Source organism: Pinus tabuliformis, chromosome 4_1 (genome assembly GCF_031772625.1).
Source record: "Pinus tabuliformis cultivar Carrire ecotype Pingquan chromosome 4_1, CPIR1, whole genome shotgun sequence".
NCBI classification, from domain to species: Eukaryota; Viridiplantae; Streptophyta; class Pinopsida; order Pinales; family Pinaceae; genus Pinus; species Pinus tabuliformis.
The window spans coordinates 621,935,700-621,957,122 of NC_142303.1; the positions used below are offsets into that span (position 1 = coordinate 621,935,700).

At 43.1% G+C, this 21,423-nt stretch overlaps 1 protein-coding gene across 1 annotated transcript in view; it reads left to right on the forward strand.

Moving 5' to 3' along the window:
* Positions 1-21,423, forward strand: part of LOC149177557 (uncharacterized) — a 367,210-nt gene that overhangs the window by 153,789 nt on the left and 191,998 nt on the right. Inside the window, exon 5 of the mRNA XM_089420162.1 lies at positions 21,183-21,289. Coding sequence (XP_089276288.1) covers positions 21,183-21,289 — 107 coding nt within the window. The remainder of the gene's footprint in view (positions 1-21,182; positions 21,290-21,423) is intronic.

Genomic DNA, 21,423 nt, shown 5'->3' on the forward strand with positions numbered 1-21,423 from the left:
ACACAAATCATTCCTGAGATAGTTCTCTTGTCACATACTTTTCTTCGTTCATCCAGTACTTCCATCTGTTGCCAAAGCCTTGGCATCCTTCACAATATACCTGCAATCCTCACTGGGAGACCATGGAAGAATGATTACAACCCAACAAAAGAAACAAAGGCAAGAGGCTAACTAATAGCAAAACTAAAATTTAATAAAGGAAGAGAGACATTAAGTACTTATCTTTTGAGGATTGAAGGGGATTGTCTGCTCCCTCTGGATCCTTGTGTTGATTTTGGGTAGCATCGGATATGCTCTAGCTGCAAAATTTTGTGGAGGGGCTAGAATACATGAGATCTCCAAGACCCAGAAATCGTTTGTAGAAATTCCATCCGGATAAGGAGTTATTAAAATAATTAATTTTTTTAATGAGTTCCTAAGTCTAAACTTAGGAAAATGAAGATATTAATGGGTATTAATAAAGATAAGGGTGAGAAGCTTCTAAGAGACAAGGATCAAGTCTGTTTCAATCTTAGCCGTTGATGAGAGACTTAATCTCGACTGTTGATTCATCAACAAGAAAAGTATAAGAGAAGACTTGAGGATCATTTGGAGATACACCAGCGGATACTTAGTATCCCAAGGAAAATCGATTCTCAAAGAGAAGGAGATTGATTTCAGAGGGAGAGTTGCAAAGTGGAGGAAGAGGAGGGCTTCAACAATAGTTAGTGACCGAGGAGGAAGTGGCACAGAGGTACTGAGAGACAACGTAGAGGGAAGGCATAGTCCAGGAGACACAGTCCTCACGTAGAGGGACGCAGAACCACACAGAGTGACGTAGAAGTGACGCAGAGCTGGGAGAAGGGTCTCCAGGGTGTCCGAAAGTTTCCAGGAAAGGGATGAACCTTGTCTCAGGTGTTTTCTCTCAGTAGTGTCTCAGTTTCTCCATAAAATCATTCCTTGTAAAAGCGATTGTTACTGAAGATTAATAAAACCCTCATCTACTGCACTGGTTTTCCCACATTGGGTTTTGCCGGGGACAATTATCCAAAAACAATTGTGTTGATGTGATTGGTTCTTGTGCTTGTTATTTTATCTATGAAGTTATGTGATAACTGCAGTAGATAAGATAATTTTTTTTTATTAATGTCCAACAAATGACCATAATAGGTCAACGGGACTGTCGGTTACGAATGATTACATTATGCAAGTCGGTGGACCAAACGGTCCCCTTTAACATTTCTTTTTAAAAGCAAGAAATACATCTAAAAGTAAATGAAGAGTCAAGAAGCTCACGGCTTTGGAACAGAGCGCTATGATGAAGCAGTGAAGGAAAAGAGGAAGAAGAAGAGAGGGGGGGGCCCTGTCTAACCCCTACTCCTAACATCCGAGGTCGAGAGAAGAAAACTGAGAGAAGCTCGTCAAAGTCTGCTGTCTTGTGGGCATACTGGGCTGTCGTTGATGTCTCCTAGAAGTTCTGAAACGCCTCACAGGGGTGGAACTGATCCTGGAGCGCTGGTGCAGTCTGGTGGGTCGGCCCCCCCGGGACCGCACTGATCTGGTTTCAGTGTCTGTGGGTCGGTCTATGATTCTTTTGGTGCCTCGCGCTGAGGGTAGTGCTCTAAAGAAGTCCGTGATCTTTTGTGTGGTGTTCGGTCTGGCTGGTGGCTGAAGAAAGTGGGCCCGGAATCTGAAGGCCTCCTGGAGATAAAGTGCTAGGCATCTCTGGTCAACATATCTGAGGAAGCTGGACAGGGTCTGAGAAGACCTGAAAAGACAATGGAAACGACCCTGGATCTCGTAGTATGCAGGGTATCCGAAGATGAAATGTGTCTCTGTCTCTATCTCCTGTAAGTGACAAAGCTGGCAGATCCTATCTGCTCTATCAGTGTGGTGGTCTGTTTCCACCCGGAGTCCATGAGATCCGATTCTGAGCTGCCCGAGGGGGATTCTAAGGCCATGCATCCAATGTTGGAACGTGTATTGGGGTCTGATGATGAGCCCATCCTTGATCTCCAAGCAATGTTCCACGTAAAAGGCCATTTTAGGGCGCAACCCATTGGGAGGGTTGGTCCATGTAATCTGAATGTAACGTTTGTAAATATCTTCCTTAATGATTTTATTCAGCTCTTGCTGATTGGGAAGGAGGTGGCCTAGAGCATTCAGAGAGTATTGAAAAGGAGGGAGATGCTCAATCTGGATTCCTGAAGCCTCCAGAATCTCTGTCACACCGGTGTACCAACATTTGGATCGGCCTGTCTGTATACGGGCGATGTTCTCCGAGGAGCAATATGCTAAATATGGGTATCTGTCACGACCCTCCCTCACTTCTGCCAGGCCACGGAGTCTGTGCAGGAGTGACACTAGCCTGAATATCACCTCTAGGCGGAAAGGTTGAGCCCCGAACTCGGCTAGAAGGATGTGCTGGGGAATTGTCTGCTTGCACCTAATAAAATGGTGTAGAAGGAGAGTCTGGACACGTTCCACTGAAGCCCAATCTGATTCTAGGAGAGAGGGACCCCAAATTTCTGAGCCATAAAGCACTGTGGGCCGAATCAAAGTATCCATGATGCACATTTTGGACGAGATGTCCTGGAAATGGTGCCGGAAACACTGTCTCTCTAGAAGGGCTAGGGAGCCATACCCTTTGTTGATCCGAGGCTGAAGGGCTGGCCGCAGGCTGAATCAAGGTCCTGAAAATTGAACTCCCAAATAATTATAGGTGCTGACAATCTCGATCTCTTCTCCTTTAAATAGGAAATGGAAATCAGAGGTTTTCTTGACTCCATTGAAGATAATCACTTTGGTTTTGCCCAAATTTACAGTGAGATGCCTCCGGTCACAAAAGGCTGCGAGCGCATCCAGCTGTCTCTGAAGGCCTTCATGGGAGGAGGCAATGAGGACAATATCGTCTGCGAAGAGAAGGATGGAAATTAGGACTTGGTTAAGAAGACATCCATCCGTATCCTGAGTATGCTCCCGGAGAAAGGACTCAAGTTCATCGATATAGATCCCGAACAGAGTAGGAGAAAGGGGGCATCCTTGCTTGACTCCAATGGTGCTTCGGATAAAATCCGACATTCCTCCGACTGTGCGGAGACGACCAAGGACGGCCTCATATAGGCGCATGATAGCATTTAGGAGAGTAGAGGAAATGCCAATCTCGCTTAGCCTTTGAAAAAGATCTTCCCTCGGGACTGAGTCAAAAGCTTTCCGGAAGTCTACAAAACAGCAGTACACTTTAGAAGATCGATGCCTGGCCTCCTCGATTACCGCACAGAGAGTAAGGATGTGGTCGATCGTCTGGTGGCCTGGGCGGAATCCTGCTTGGCCCTTGGCCCTGAGTTGTCTCTGCTCAAGGAAGTGGGAGAGTTTCCTGTGGAGTGCTGTGGCATATAACTTGGAGAATGTGTGCCCAACCATGATTGTCCTGTAGTTGTTGGGGTCGGAAGTGGGCCCTGACTTGTGGATCGGGTAGATAATGTGGTGTGACCAACTGTCCGGAAATCCATCTCGAACCACCTGGTTGAAAAGGTCCACCAGATATCCTACTAGGGGGCGAAGTCCATGCTTGAAGAACTCTGCCTGGAAACCTTCTTCGTCTGCTGCCCTGCTGCTATTCATTGTCCATATTGCTTCTCTGATATCTTTGTCGGAGAAAAGATGGCAGGAGGTGGGGGGGGAAGTAACCTGAATCAGAGGCTGCCCAGGGATGTCATACAGCTGGGAGGTGTGAGAGAACATTGAGGCAGGATCAAGGTCGATAGGGGTAGGTGAGTGCCGGGAAAGGATGGTTCCCCAGAAATCTTTAGGTGAGCGAAGGAGGAGAGTAGAAAGAACTTGTCTCCTATGGGCAATGAAAAGGCGCTTCTTGCGGCGAAGGAGGCGACGATAAGCAGAACAGAGGTCTGGGTATGTTGGCAAAGAGTTCCGGAAGGCGTGACGGAGGTCTTGATGCAGAGACTTGCAATCTTGGTCATACCAGTTGTTCATAGGGCATTTTCCCGGTTTGCGGGAGGTGGTGGCTGAGCGAGTGGAGAAGGGGAAGGATTGGGGCGCAACTTTCCAGATAGCATAAGAGAGACACTGATATTTGTCCTTGGCGGAGCTGAGAGAGGTGAATTGGGACATCGATGGGAGTGTCTGTCTAAGGATAGAGGAGAAGAGATCAGGGTCACCCTCTTCAAATCGGAAGGTGGTTCTGGGGGGGCTTCGGGGAAGAGTAGGGGGTGGATTCGGGAAATCAAACTGCAGTGAGAGTGAGAGGAGTGCGTGGTCCGCGAGAGGGATGGGGGTGATCGAGAAATTTTTGATGTAAGGGAGGAGATTTGGATTTGCAATAGCGTAGTCGACCACACTTGCCCCGCCTCCAAAAGGTCTGCAGGTAAAGAAGTGCGAGGAAGGGAAACAAGGTAGGCCATTCAAAATTATCAGCTCATGAGATTCTCCCAACTGTAACAGATATCTCCCGTAGGTTGTGGTGGGTCCCAAGTGATCCTCAGAGGTCCGGTGCATGCCAATCGTGGTCGGGTCAATCCCCGAGTGCAAAATATATCTTCTGTCCTGTCGTGTATAGGGGTCTGGAGATCTTTGGTCCGGGCGTTGAAGTCCCCCATGAGAATGACGTCCCCTATTGTCGAAAACCTGGTGATGTCAGAGTACAGGTCTGTAAAAGGGTCTCCATCTGAGCTATTGTGAATAGCGTAGGAGGATGAGATAGGTGGGAAGTAACAGACTGCGACATAAATGTCTCTCGGTGGTGATGTTCTGGCTCTGATCTGGATCCGCAGGAATCTGGCATGCTCATCTGTCGCAGCTACTGAAACTCTGCTCCTGAGGCTATCACGGACAAGGCAAGCAACACCCCCTGATCCTCTGACACCTCCTGAACTCCGTGTCTCCTGTCTGCTAACTGCGGTCCACTGGTATCCTGTAATGTCAGGGAGAGGACGGACTGGGCTCGCATGAGTCTCGGTAACTAGGAGGATGTCTGCTGAGCTAAGGGCTTCATAAAGTAGGCCTGGTGAGGACCAGAAGGAGCCATTGCCATTCCAGCAGTTAACCGAGAGATCCGTGCCCCGTCTCCTCTCCGCTCGGGCCCGTCATTTGGAGTTACCTGAGCGGGATACCCATCCTGGGGGGAAGGTGTCCCGAATAACTGCCCGAAGATTTCTAATCACTGCCCATTTCCCTGCCTGTCTTGCCGTTGCAACCTGCATCCTAGCTTGTTTCAGTTCAACTACTTGAGTTCTTGTGAGGTCTTCATCCAAGAACACTTTATTCGGGAGAGAAAATAGCTTTCGCTTGGCACGGAGTACCCGAAGTCTATCCGAGGAGTTACGGAATCTGAGGAAGAGGGTAGAGTCCTGCCCGATCCAGGCTTTGTCCAAATTTATGTCTGGTATGTCAAGAGTGTCGCATAGAAATCTGTTCCCCAGTTCCATGGGGTCTGCAGAGGGGGGAGGTGTAGGGAGTCCTCTTACTTTAAGATTTAATTCTTTTGCTCTTCGAGTTCTTTCCTCCACTAGTTTTGCCTGTACTACTTCCTCCACTGCTATGAGCGGAGGGGCCTTATCCTTTCCTTTGACCACCTGTGCCCATGTGCTGATATGCGAATCTGTTTCCCTTTTAAGGGACATTTGTTGGGACCTGATTTCCTCCTGTTTACTTTTAAGATCTCTGATCTCTGCCTGTAAGGCCTCGTCGGAGTTCTTTCCTGCACATTGTTCTCGGTATTCCTGCAGTGTTTTTCTGATAAATGCATTGTCTTCCTCTATCGACAGAACTCTGTTTGATAAGGTGTTGATTTCAGCGCGCAGCTCGCGATTTCAGCGCGCAGTTACCGACAGAACTCTGTTTGCTGAAGGTATTTCGTAAATAACTTATTGTGAGAAATAAGTAGGTGAAATAAATCAGTTACCGCAGTAGAATTTCGAGTTAGAAATTTTCATATGTTATCAGAGCAAAGATCCAGCAATAGGAGAGAAGAATTGATTATGGGTCACGAGCATGATGCAGAGGCATCAACTCAGAGAGACTCACGTAGATTTCCAGGAAAAGAAGAAAGCATGAGGAACATGGATCACGATTATTCTATGTTAGCTTCTAGACTGGAAGAAGAAGTCGCTTGCTTAGCAAGTTCTGCCTCCTCTGAGGTTTGGTATATAGATAGTGGAGCTTCCTAGCATATGACAGAAATTCAAGAATGTTTTTCAAATTATCAGGAAGAAATGATGAATTTTCAGATCACCATGGGAAATAAGACAAAGTGTATCCCTGTAGGAAGAGGTACTGTAGTCTTTCAAACTGAAGCAGGAGAGCGGCTTCGAGCAACCAATGTGCCAGGATTGGGGATGAACTTACTCTCCATATCTCAACTTCAAAACAAGTGCTATGGTGTTTTCTTCATTAAGGAGAAAGTATATGTCAAACACCTGAGTTGGAAAAAAAAGGCCTAGATTGGAATCTGAAGTAACACGCTGTATATATTACAACTAGAATCTCCAATGGCACTGATAGGCAACAATGGAGATAAATGTTTGAATGAACTATGGCACAGGAGGATGGGACACTTACACCATGGGGCTCTGAGAATTTTTGGGAAAACAGTATCAGGAGTTCTAGAATTAAGTACCGAACGAGATGATGTATGTAGAGGGTGCGTCCTAGGCAAGTATGCCAAAGCAACGTTTTCCAGAGGTAAAAATAGGGCTTAGAGTGTTCTAGGATTGATACACTCAGACATCTGCGGACCTATGTCCACAAAAGCTCTTAGCGGTGCTGAATACTTCGTCACCTTCATCGATGACCATTCTAGGAAGTCTTAGATCTACTTTTTGGAAACCAAGGATGAGGTTTTTGGTCGATTCAAAGAGTTCAAGGCTCTAGTAGATCTGACAGGAAAGAAGATAAAAGTGTTGCGCTCATATAATGGTGGAGAATACGTTGACAAGGGATTCACTGATTTTTGGGCTAGGGAAGACATCAAAAGAGAGTGGACAACTCCCTACAATCTGGAGCAGAATGGAGTAGGAGAAAGGAAAACAAGACTATTGTCGAAGACGCTAGGGCAATGCTGTATGATCAAGATATGACCAAATTCCTGTGGGCAGAAGCATGCAACACGACAATTTATGTCCAAAACAGGACTCCTTACAGGGCATTGGGCAAGATAACTCCGGAAAGTGTCTTCACCGGGAAGACGCCTGAAGTCAGTCATTTCAGGATATTTGGGAGTTGGTGTATTGCCGTATACTTGAAGAAAAGAGAAAGAAATTAGATCAAACTGCTGAGAAAGGATATCTTGTGGGATATAGCAAGAATGCCAAGCCATATAGAGTCTATCTTCCAGGGAGTAGGAAGGTAGTAGTTCGGCGAGATGTAAAGTTCATGGAGGACAAAGATTTAAGGAAATCCTGAAATGCCTTCCGAGGAACAGTCAAAAGACGATTCGTTGGTCCAACCACTTCGACCAACATAAACTAGTACCAACAAATCTCCTAAAGGCAAAGCTTCAAAACATGAGGAATCTCAAGAAGAGGAAGAGCCAATAGATTTACCCACTACCAGTGGAAGAACGAGCCGAGAACTTCGACAGATTCTACGGGATGTAGAGGACTTCATTGGTGCACCCAGGAATGATAAAATGGAGCAAAGATAGCCAGACAAATACAAGGCCTTAGTTGCTCAGGTTGGTGAACCCTCTAGTTTTCAGGAGGCCGTTCAACATGAAGTATGGGAATATGCTATGGTGGAGGAATACAGTTCTATAATGGTCAATGATGTTTGGGAACTGGTACTTAGGCCTCAGGATAGGTCAGTGGTAGGTTCTAGATGGATCTACAAAGTCAAATATGTTGCAAATGACAGTGTGGAGAAATACAAAGCCAGGGTTGTGGCTAAGGGGTATCCTCAGAAGGAAGGGATAGACTACGAAGAAACCTTTGCCCTAGTAGCCAGGTATACTTCTATTAGAATCGTGATATCCCTTGCAACACAGATGGGGTGGGAGATTCACCAGATGGATGTCAAGACGATGTTCTTGAACGAGGTGATAGAAGAAGAAGTATACATTGAACAGCTAGAGGGTTTTGAGATACATGAGAAGAAATCTCATGTATGCAGATTAAAGAAAGCCTTGTATGGGCTTAAACAGGCACCTAGAGCATGGTACGGTCGAATTGATGGCTACTTGCAGAAGATGGGGTTCGTCAAGAGTGACGCAGATCCTAATCTCTACTATCTTGTCGTAGAGAATGAGCCTCTAATCCTAGTGTTATATGTGGCTAATCTTTTCTTGACATGATCATCTAGGCTCATCAAAGTCTGCAAGAAGAACCTAGACACCAAATTCGACATGAAGGATTTGGGACAGATGCATTATTTCTTGGGGTTGGAAGTTTGGCAGCAGAAGGGTGAGATCTTCCTTTTACAAGGGAGATATGCTACAAAGATCTTGAAGAGATTCAGGATGGATAACTATAGACCTATGGCTACTCCAATGATCACCAACTGGAAGAAGATTGATGCATCAGAAGATAAAGACGTTGATCACACCTTGTATAGGCAACTTATAGGGTCTTTGATGCATCTGGTCAATACTAGGCCAGACATTTGTTACGCTGTCAACACCCTCAGTTAGTTCACGGTGGAATCCAAGAGGGCGATAAAGACATTGATCCCACCTTGTACATGCAACATATAGGGTCCCTGATGTATCTGGTCAATACTAGGCCAGACATTTGTTATGCTGTCAACACCCTCAGTCAGTTCATGGTAGAACCCAAGAGGGCGCACTGGGCAACAACCAAACGTGTTCTCAGGTATATACACGGAACAATCAAGTATGGACTATTGTACACCCAAGGAAATGACATCAAGCTAAGTGGGTTCACTAACGCAGATTGGATTGGAACTTCAATAGATCGGAAAAGTACAACTGGGTACTGTTTCAACATTGGATCAGGAATGCCCTCCTGGTGCAGTAGAAAATAGAAATCTGTGGCTCTGAGCTCAGCTGAAGCAGAATATATGGTAGCTAGCATAGCTTCGTGCAAAGCCATATGGCTTAGGAAATTGCTTGTGAACCTATTCAGGAGAAGGATGGAAGCGACCGGGATTTTGTGTGATAATCAGAGTTGCATCAAGCTTTCTGAGAATCCAGTATTTCATGATCGGTCGAAGCACATTGATATCAGGTGTCACTTTGTCAGAGACTGTGTCCAACAAGGGGCAGTACAATTGAGGTACACTCCTACAAGAGAACAAGTGGCAGACATCCTCACCAAGGCTCTAGGAAGAACAAAGTTTGTTTATTTCAGGGAGAAAATGGGGATGGTGAAGAATCCATTTTAGTAGCAGAAATGGATAAGTGTCGGGAGTTGTAGTGCAACAGTTAGCAGTGGCAGTGCTATGGGTAGCATGATGCAACATTTTGAGAGGGAGTTGCAGTACAGATGTAGTAGTGGTAGTGGCAGTGTCATGGGCAGTAGTACAGGAAACGACAATGCATTGGATCTGGGGCAGCAAGCCAAGCATTAGCGCAGAGGACTGATGCGGAGGATCAGTGTGATGCTTCTATGGGGAAGCATTGCTAGAGCACATTCCTCGCTAAGAGGGAGTGTTGATTTTGGGTAGCATCAGATGTGCTCTAGGTCCAAAATTTTGTGGAGGGGCTAGAATACATGAGATCTCCAAGACCTAGAAATCATTTGGGGAAATTCTACCTGGATGAGGAGTTATTAAAACAATTAATATTTTTAATGGGTTCCTAAATCTAAACTTATGAAAATGAAAATATTAATGGGTATTAATAAAGATAAGGGTGAGAAGCTTCTAAGAGACGAGGATAAAGTCTGTTTTAATCTTAGTCGTTGATTAGAGACTTAATCTCGGCCGTTGATTCATTAACAAGAAAAGTATAAGAGAAGAATTGAGGATCATTTGGAGATACACTAGTGGATACTTAGTATCCTGAGGAAAATCGATTCTCAAAGAGAAGGAGATCGATTTCAGAGGGAGAGTTGCAGGGTGGAGGAAGAGGAGGGCATCAACAACTGTCAGTGACTGAGGAGGAGGTGACACAAAGGTATTGAGAGACAATGCAGAGGGAAGGCACAGTCCAGGAGACGTAGTTCTCACGTAGACAGACGCAAAACCATGCAGAGTGGTGCAGGAGTGACGCAGAGCTGGGAGAAGGGTCTCTAGGGTGTCAAAAAGTTTCAAGGGAAGGGATGAACCTTGTGTCAGGTGTTTTCTCCCAGTAGTGCCTCAGTTTCTTTGTAAATTCATTCCTTGTATAAGCGATTGTTGCTGAAGATTAATAAAACCCTCATCTGCTGCACCGGTTTTCCCACATTGGGTTTTTCCGGGGACAATTGTCCAAAAACAACTGTGTTGATGTGATTGGTTCTTGTGCTTGTTATTTTCTCTATGAAATTATGTGATAACTACAGTAGAATTTATTTTAATATTTGTTGAAGGGATTTCATAAACAACTTATTGTGAGAAATAAGTAGGTGAAATAAATCAGTTACTGCAGTAGGATTTCATGTTAGAAATTTTCGCACCTTGCCTTCTTGCAGAAATCATTTGCTTCCTACTTACAAACTCATCGCCCTTGTTCATCAACATCTTGCTTTCCTTGCTTCCTTGCATGAGCTAAGGTTTCTTTATCCAAGACATCCTCATGTTATCAAGGAGATGAATCAGATTACTTTTACTTGTATTCAACATTGTAGGTCTTGATTTAGGGATTCATCCTTAGGAATTTCAATCTTATACCAAGCTGTCCTTTTTTGATTACTATCAAACTTGCTGCTTTAGTACTAAACTAGTTATTTTACTGTTAGGCCATACTTCTGCTATAAATGATTCTCTTTCTGGCCATCATGGCAACACATGTTCTCTCAGCTTAGGAAGCATACTTCTACAACTAACATTCTTGCTATATGCAATGGCATCAATATGAGCTAAACTCATCCGAGGCAAGTTAGTGGACAACTTAATGAACTGATACTCTTAGTAGCTCCAACAATGAACCCTTGTAAGCAACAAGCACAATCTACAACATAGATCAGCTTGGGTTTTGTTTCGAAATTAAAGTTTATGCCATAGCTTTAATACTGTCACAGACTCGGAATTTATCCAGGATTATGCCTCAGGTGTTCTAGGGTTCATAAATCCTAATCCCAAAAACTTATGTGCAAATTTATCTTGCTGTAGTTAACATATGTTAAATTGGCAACTAGGGCAAAACTCCATGTGGGTCAGCTTATTTATGGCAGCTGATAATTTTATTGGATCCCTCTCGTCGAGAGGTGTAGGATTGATCCAAAGATCATCCGATTCCGATAAGTATTTATGGAGATATGGATTTATTTTGTTTATGTAATTATTACCAAGCTGACCAGCGCTTATGTAGGCTCTAGAAGCCCAACCGACGTGTCTATTCATCATCCTCGTTGTGGTATAAATAGATGAGGATTTGATATCATTTACACACTCATTCTTGAGTGATCTCTTCCTCTCCACGTCTTTGGTTTTGGGAGGAGTGAGACTCCAAGAGTGATACGCTAGTCTTCAAGTGATGCCCTGATGCCCTAGCTGTTGTATGTTGCCCTAAGCCACAGTCAACGTGAGAATCTGCTCCTGGAAGAGCCGCAGTCATAATGGAAGAGCCGCAGTCATAGCGCTAGTCATTAAGACCTACACGCAGATTATGAAGACATCTACACGCTGGTCAGATTATGAAATACGCTGATCATGAAGACCAACAAAAATTTCGTTTGCCTCTGAAATTTCGCATATAGGAGCAGAGCCGCAGTAAGGTTTGACTGCACCTTGTTTCGGTTTTAGGTGCAGTTATGATCTCAGCTGTATGGAGCAGTAATGACTTCGATGAGGACGCAACAGTGAGGCAAGTTCTGGGCTAAATACATTCTCAAACTGCAGGTGCAAATCTCGGATAGATGGACCAGAGAAGATCTCAGATGAGGATGCAGTTTTGGCATGAAGTCTGGGCTAATCATATTCACGGCCTAATAGAGATCACAGTGATCCTGAAGATACTGTCTCAGTCTCGACATATAATCTCGTTGAAGAGAATTTCAATGATGACTGTGTCTACTGCAATCTAAGCAGTGACAATCAAATCAAGAGCTGCAGTCTCGGTATACTCAAAGGGAGCATTGATGGATCTACTCTCTCGGATCAACGAAGGTCATGTTGAATGTTATCTCTATTTCATATATATTACTGTCTTAGCATAACCAGATTAATGAAGTATGTTTCGGTGATGACATTGATTCTCGGCATCCCTGAAAAAGGAGATATACCATATCAATAGTCTCCATTGTATTCGGATCTAGTGATCTCAACATGAATATGATCTCAGAAGCAGTCACAATGACAAGGATCACAAGAAGTAGTAACATGATTATTACAGTTTAAGTATAATGAAAGAAGCAGTACAGTGAAGTGTTGTCGTGGTCTTTATGGTGCAGAGATCCTAAGGGCAACCATGGCGTAACAATGATACACTAAATGATATTGCGACAACAATGAAGTTCTTGGTGATGCAATGATGTTAGAGGAGCAGCAAGATGATGATCTCAGCAGTGCTCAAGAAAGAGGATTGATGTCTTGGTCTTTGAGGATGTATAACAGTGACAAGGGTTGCATAATAAAGCAGTAATGAGACTCACTGTCTCAACAAATATACAGTGATGACAAAGATATATTGCAACAGTCCACATAATGATGACTTCAATAATAACTGTCTTAGTGCATCAATGACAGCATAGATATCACAATGAGTGGAACACGTTGATATGAAGCTAGAGTGAAGATCTTCGTAATAATGGCTCCAATGGTGCTGAAATAAGGAGGATCTCAGCAGCGATGAAAAAGAGGATAAGAGATCTGTTATATGGATCTCTGTGACATGCAGTAGTGACTTGGAGTACAGCATGATGTATGGGCAGCATAGTGATGAGATCATGAGCAGCATGATGATACATGCTACACGGTAAGGTGCAACAAATGAATGAAATGGATAGAAGCCATCATCTTGAGAATCAGTTGAAGCAAAATGTCTTCAACTGATCTCATCGTTATACGAAATGATCTAATGCTAGATCTAGATAAGTCAAAGTGTTGACTTATGTTGTAAATGTACTATCTCTCTCTCTCTCTTTCTCTGCTGAACTTTGAAGAAAATAAAAGAAGAATTGATCAAGGGTTTCCCCACGCATTGTTCGGTTTGTCCCTGGCTTGCGCCATATCTTGTGTCCTCTTGTCTTGGCTTGTCTTCTGCATATTATATTTATGTTTTATCTGCAGTTTATCATAATGCTGATGTGATTGCTAATTGTGAAAATTTAAATAAATTGCTCTAGCATAGAACATACCAAAAATTATCATGGTATCAGAGCTGAGGTGAAGACAATGCCCAAGCAAGAGTGAAAGAGCAATCACCGAAGACAGTTGGGACAAGACAGAAGGATCAATGGATTCCTCATAATTCACCTAGGGTGAAGTCAAAGCAGAGAATGTTATCAGAATGGCACAGCGGAAGATTCTGATGGTCCATCTTAAGATCACTTCATTGGGAAGTTCGGATCTAAGGGTGGAAGGAAAGGTGGAAGCCTTGTTGAAATAAGTTCGGCCGTTATGCGAAGGAGTGTCCGAATGGCAGAGACACATCTCTTGATGAAGATAACAATCATTCCTGGGACATCTTCAATGATCAAAAGAATGACTGGTAATGCAAGTCATCAAGGAAATGGTCGACTCTTCCACGAAAGCAAGGAACCCCAAAATCTCTTTTATGTACCTGGTTGAACCTGATGTCCATCTCGGAAATGGAAGTCAAAGGTTACAGGGTGGCACTTATCGATGGAAAGGTATGTGTTTGAAAATAGATCTTTTAAAGATGTTTTTGAGTTCAGGGTTGTATCAAGTTGCAGGAAGTCCACTGGGGACCATGTCCATTGACTCAGCACCGGAGGTCTGTGAGACAGATGGTGACTAGGATGCCTGAATTCAAAAAGAAGCATGAAGGTACATGTCTGAAATGTACCGAAGGAAAATATTATAAGGGGACCATTCCCCTCATGCAGCAGGTTCACAGGTTTGGAACAACCCGAGGAGTTTGAGAATCATGATCAAGGAATCTCATGTATACAGGTGGAAGAAAGCCCTCTATGGCTTGAAGAAAAACACCTCGGGCATAGTATGAGAGGATTGATAGCTGTCTAATGCAGCTGAGATTCACTAGGAGTGAAACCGATCCAAACCATTACTCGAAGGTTGTGGATGATAAACCTCTCGTACCAGCACCTATGTCTGACAGGTGCAAACCCTCTCATTTATAGGAGACAGAGGGAGTTGGATTCAGAATGTGGGAAGATAAGCTGCAAGCTTGTGACTGCCTCGAGGATCTTAACTTTCAGAAGTTATATGGTAATGATGTCGGACCAGATTTGGGAAATGCCTTTGAGTTTCATAAACTCATTCGCATTGATGTTCTTGGAGAACCTCCGTTCGAACATATGTGTTGCAGTTAGCATGGTGAGCTCATATTTGGTTGAGCCTCACTGGATTGGTACCAAGAATCTTCTGAGATATCTTCAGGGGCACAATCTCTCATGGATTGAGATACACTGCCGAAAATATGAAACCACATGATTATTCGAATGATGAGTGGGCAGGCAGTGTGGAGGATCACTAGAGCACTTTTCAGTGTTGGTTCTCTTTGGATTCTGCTTCGATGCAGGAAGCAGAAGTCGGTCACTATAAGCACCGCCAAGACCGAATACATGGCTACGAGTATGATCTTGTATGAAGCTGCATGGTTGCGGAATTTCTTAGCTGTTTTCGATTATTGAGGAATCCTGTATTCGACAATTGCTCCAGCGGACAGACATCAGATACTGCCTTATCTGGGATATGGAAAGTCGATGAGCAAGGAGGCTCCATCGCACTGAGATGATATACAGGTCACTAAAGCCCCGGGGGAAAGATCAAATTTGTGATTTTCCTGAATGACTTGGAGTCATCAAGAGACCTTTGTAAAAGGGTCCTGCATGTTTCATACATTGAGCTCTGTGGGGCTTACAGAATCTACTGGAGCAACATACGACCACAGGGTGACTCACCCTCCCCTGGTGGTGCGCACTGGAACAAGATGATTCGCTCTCTTGTGGGACAAGATGATTCGCTCTCTTGTGGGACAAGATGATTCGCTCTCTTGTGGAACAGGATGATTTGCTCTCCTGTGTAGTAGGATTGATGTGTTCTCCTGTGAGGCCTGGATTAATGTGTTCTCCTGTGAGGCCTGGATTAATGTATTCTCCATGGCGGCCTGGATTGATGTGTTCTCCATGGCGATTGTAGTAGGATTGATGTGTTCTCCTGTGAGGACAGGATTGATTAAGTTCTCCTGTCGAGGCATCCTACCCATGCAGTCTGGGACTCATGGGAAGTACCTCTCATCTGATCAATGAGTAGGGAAATGAAGTTAGGGACCATAGTAGTACCGATGGACGCATCGTTGTATCTACCGTACTCCCTACGCTAGGATGTCCTCCATTGATTTGGGATCAATAGTACTGGTCTGGGACCAGTGGTAGGAGTTGCACATACTATGACGCTGACTTCGGGTCGGCTGACACTGGTCTGGGACCAGTGGTACATACTCCGAGACTGACTTCGTGTCAGTGCAGGACTGGTCTGGAACCAGTGAGAGTGGTACCTACTATGACGCTGACTTTGGGTCAGTTGAGACTGGTCTGGGACCAGTGGTACGCACTCTGAGTCTGACTTCGGGTCAGTGGAGAATGGTATGAGACATTCTCGATCAATTCTTCTTCTTCATAGTTCAGCAGAGCTGAGCAGAGTAGAGCTAGCAGAACCAGCAGCGCTGAGCAGAGCTGAGAAGAGCAGAGCTAGCAGAGCCAGCAGAGCTAAGTAGAGCCAGCAGAGCTAAGCAAAGCAGAGCAGAGCTAGCAGAGCCAACAGAGCTGAGCAGAGCAGAGCTAGCAGAGCTGAGCAGAGCTAAGCAAAGCCAGCAGAGCTGAGTAGAGTAGAGCAGAGCCAGCAGAGCTGAGCAAAGATGGGCAGAGCAGTGCAAGGCACTGATGGCAGAGATAGTACAGTCGGACATATGGATCAGCAGATGGAGTTCCCCCTAGTTGAGAGGGAGTGTTAAATTGGAAACTAGGGCAAAACTCCATGTGGGTCAGCTTATTTATGGCAGCTGATAATTTTATTGGATCCCTCTCGTCGAGAGGTGTAGGATTGATCCAAAGATCATCCGATTCCGATAAGTATTTATGGAGATATGGATTTATTTTGTTTATGTAATTATTACCAAGCCGACCAGCTCTTATGTAGGCTCTAGAAGCCCAACCGACGTGTCTATTCATCATCCTCGTTGTGGTATAAATAGATGAGGATTTGATATCATTTACACACTCATTCTTGTGTGATCTCTTCCTCTCCACGTCTTGGGTTTTGGGAGGAGTGAGACACCAAGAGTGATACGCTAGTCTTCAAGTGATGCCCTGATGCCCTAGCTGTTGTATGTTGCCCTAAGCCACAGTCAACGTGAGAATCTGCTCCTGGAAGAGCCGCAGTCATAATGGAAGAGCCGCAGTCATAGCGCTAGTCATTAAGACCTACACGCAGATTATGAAGACATCTACACGCTGGTCAGATTATGAAATACGCTGATCATGAAGACCAACAAAAATTTCGTTTGCCTCTGAAATTTCGCATATAGGAGCAGAGCCGCAGTAGGGTTTGACTGCACCTTGTTTCGGTTTTAGGTGCAGTTATGATCTCGGCTGTATGGAGCAGTAATGACTTCGATGAGGACGCAGCAGTGAGGCAAGTTCTGGGCTAAATACATTCTCAAATTGCAGGTGCAAATCTCGGATAGATGGACCAGAGAAGATCTCAGATGAGGATGCAGTTTTGGCATGAAGTCTGGGCTAATCATATTCACGGCCTAATAGAGATCACAGTGATCCTGAAGATACTGTCTCAGTCTCGGCATATAATCTCGTTGAAGAGAATTTCAATGATGACTGTGTCTACTGCAATCTAAGCAGTGACAATCAAATCAAGAGCTGCAGTCTCGGTATACTCAAAGGGAGCAGTGATGGATCTACTCTCTCGGATCAACGAAGGTCATGTTGAATGTTATCTCTATTTCATATATATTACTGTCTCAGCATAACCAGATTAATGAAGTATGTTTCGGTGATGACATTGATTCTCAGCATCCTTGAAAAAGGAGATATACCATATCAATAGTCTCCATTGTATTCGGATCTAGTGATCTCGACATGAATATGATCTCAGAAGCAGTCACAATGACAAGGATCACAAGAAGTAGTAACATGATTATTACAGTTTAAGTATAATGAAAGAAGCAGTACAGTGAAGTGTTGTCGTGGTCTTTATGGTGCAGAGATCCTAAGGGCAACCATGGCGTAACAATGATACACTAAATGATATTGCGACAACAATGAAGTTCTTGGTGATGCAATGATGTTAGAGGAGCAGCAAGATGATGATCTCAGCAGTGCTCAAGAAAGAGGATTGATGTCTTGGTCTTTGAGGATGTATAACAGTGACAAGGGTTGCATAATAAAGCAGTAATGAGACTCACTGTCTCAACAAATATACAGTGATGACAAAGATATATTGCAACAGTCCACATAATGATGACTTCAATAATAACTGTCTTAGTGCATCAATGACAGCATAGATATCACAATGAGTGGAACACGTTGATATGAAGCTAGAGTGAAGATCTTCGTAATAATGGCTCCAATGGTGCTGAAATAAGGAGGATCTCAGCAGCGATGAAAAAGAGGATTAGAGATCTGTTATATGGATCTCTGTGACATGCAGTAGTGACTTGGAGTACAGCATGATGTATGGGCAGCATAGTGATGAGATCATGAGCAGCATGATGATACATGCTACACGGTAAGGTGCAACAAATGAATGAAATGGATAGAAGCCATCATCTTGAGAATCAGTTGAAGCAAAATGTCTTCAACTGATCTCATCGTTATACGAAATGATCTAATGCTAGATCTAGATAAGTCAAAGTGTTGACTTATGTTGTAAATGTACTATCTCTCTCTCTCTCTTTCTCTGCTGAACTTTGAAGAAAATAAAAGAAGAATTGATCAAGGGTTTCCCCACGCATTATGGGGTTTGTCCTTGGCTTGCGCCATATCTTGTGTCCTCTTGTCTTGGCTTGTCTTCTGCATATTATATTTATGTTTTATCTGCAGTTTATCGTAATGCTGATGTGATTGCTAACTGTGAAAATTTAAATAAATCGCTCTAGCATAGAACATACCAAAAATTATCAACATAGGTGGGACAATTTTTCCATTCTAAAGACTTAGCTGCAAGCCAATGAGTTCCTTCTAGTAATCGGCATCCTTTCACCTAGGGCAATCATAATTACATCAGTACAATGCAAGGCACCAAGAGCCCTCACAAGGTATGTGGCATTAGAGGCTCAGATCTCAGCAAATTCAAAATAACACTTAGTGCTTTGGAATACATATCTTGTAGTATAGTATAACCAAAGGAAATAAAACTTCAATCCAATATATTTTGTGTATGCCAAACATTCTCGGCACAGGTGTATGGAACACAGTTGGTTCATCCCTATTTGCAGGTCTTATCATGTCTTTGAACAATCCAAAACAGAACAGTGGGTGTACAAGTGACATCACAACAACTTCCTAAAGTGCACAAGTAGCTGGATTACAGCATGCAATCATCCTTATACATGGCATTCCTTTCAAGTCTTCCATAGAATCTTGTAAGAGAATTCGTTCCATCAAATGAGCAATCTTTAAGTGGCACGAGCAGACTTCATTTACAAAAGAATCATCAACAACTTCTGACTGCAGAGTATCACAAAATGTTTGGCAGAACTTAGATGGTTGATCTCGGCCCTTCCAGACAAAGTAACTTGGCCTCCTCTTTTCAGTAACAAATGAATGCCCTTTCAACTATCATCAAAACTGAACTCTGTCCCACAAAGATCTGCTTCAAAGTCTGCTACAAGACTGATATTATAGGCAGTTTCTTCAAGGATAGTTTCTTAATCCAGTCCAAGAAACAAAGTTATGAGCTCCTATAAGCTTGAACTAACTCAAGAGGACCTTTGAAAATGACTTTAAGTCTGCCCTAACCAGTCTCATTACAGGTATAAAAACAAGACTTTGTTTTTGCTCTATAGACAGATCCTCAACATATTGTCATGTGCTTTCTTCAGAATACATTAATAACAGTGATCCCATTCTTTATCTCATTTTTGACTTGTCTTGATATGCAAAGAATAGACTTTAGTATTCAGGGTTGGACAAGGAGTGCTGTGAATGTATCTTTTACAAGTCTTCAAAGAAAACTAAGCATGTGATACTTAAAACTCTTCAAACTTGTCATTGTTACTAAAACATCAGCCCAATCCCTTCTCCTATGTACAGTGCCTTCCACAATCTAAGTGTTAAAGCAAACTTTAGTAAACCTCATGCACAAAAGACAACTTTGCTGGCTTTTGCATAGACACAGATATTTCGGACTTCTTCTGGCCACTTTCTGAGACTCCTGGGCCTCTGATGCTCGGATTGAGGCCCTTTTTAAATTCTACTAGGCCTGCGGCCTAGTCCTGAGCTCCTCGGCCCTCCTGAGGTCTCTCGGCCCCCTATAACAGGCCCTGAGGACTTCTTGGCCCACTGCAACTTCAGACTGCAGCCTAACCAAGGAAACTTCAGTCTTTCTCCTAATGACCAAGGTCAGGTCTGTTGCTTAGATGGGCTTTGGCCCTTACTGGTGAAGAGAACAGATCTACCACCAAAGCCTTGACCAAATTTATGAACCGAATATTGGCCAGCAAACAGTATTGATTTGGTCTCCCTAGGAAACAACTAGACCTTCTTCCAGCAGACATTACTTTTCCAAACTTGGACTCCTAGACAGAGGTTCTCTTTCTAGGGCTAATTTCAAATTGAAGTTGATATTCCTTACTTCAATTGCTGTTTCTTTAACCATAGCTCTGAAACCATGTTGAATTTCTTGATTTTCTATTCTGATAATTACTTCAAATGATTTCTTCATTAATTTATCTTGTGTCATATTCATCATTAAGCAATTATACATAGAAAATATTCAACAGTAAAACAATAATTACAATAGAAACATGAAGAGACAGCCAAACACAAGAGACAAAATTTATATCTTGGGAAAACCTTAACCAAGGAAAAACCCAACAACCTTTTCTTAGAGAAATTGTCCAATTCAACAGGAGATACAATCTGAATTTTCTAGTCAAACAAAGTCAAACTGATCATAAACAAACCCAGGTCAAACCTGGTCAAACTGCCCACAGAGAACTGCCTAGAAAGTTCGGTCTGGTGCCTAAAAGAGCTCTCACATCATCCCTCAGATTCGTCCTTCATAAAGCCTCAGAAAAACTGCACTCCTAAAAGAGCTCTCACATCATGCCTCAGATTCGTCCTTCATAAAGTCTCAGAAAAACTGCACATGTGAACAGAAGTGATCCAAATTGGTTGCCCAAATGGAGAGGACAAATGCCAATATATAGTTGTTGAATGAGCCAAATTGGTATGTCCCTTCACTGGGGCCGACTTGAAGCGTACCTTACATTTGGAGGCAAAAAATTTAATATTTAAAATTCAAAATTTTCTTCTTTTGAAGCCAACTTGGAATCCAGATATATATTTATCATTTCTTGTATATTTGGAGGGCTAAAACTTGATTATGAAGACCGACCATAGCTACAAAATTCAACATTGTTTACCTCGTGACTAACACCAAAAACTTAACCAGTATTACAGTTAGTAACATGATCCAATCTCGCTAATGATCTATTTCAAGACAGCAATTTGTAACAACACTCTACCAGATTTTGAGTATGACGTTTTTGCTCCTAAATTTTCTGTGAAAATCCACTCCAAGTCAAATGAATCTCTCAATGCATAGAAGCAGCAAACCATAAGGATTAAATAGTTATGCTTGTAATTTGCTGCTTTGTCATTTAGTTTCTTTGATTCTTTCCTTTATTAGTGTTTTATGTTTCTAGCCGTCTGTTTTGGAATGAAGGTGAAATATATACTAAGAATTTTCTCTGACCCTTTTTGCAGAGAATTGCCATTGGATATTTCCTGGCAGCAATGTGTGAAATTTGGTTAACATCCAACAGTCTGGTAGATTCTTTTCTGGGGTTTGCAAAGAAATACTGCATTCAATGGTTTGCTATCATTACATATAAACTGAGATTTTTATAGTGATGTTAGAGAAATAATTCAGTATTGTTAACAATGATAATGGAAAAGGGTCAGAGTTTAAAATTGGATAGCAGAAAAGGATGAACACTGGAAAATA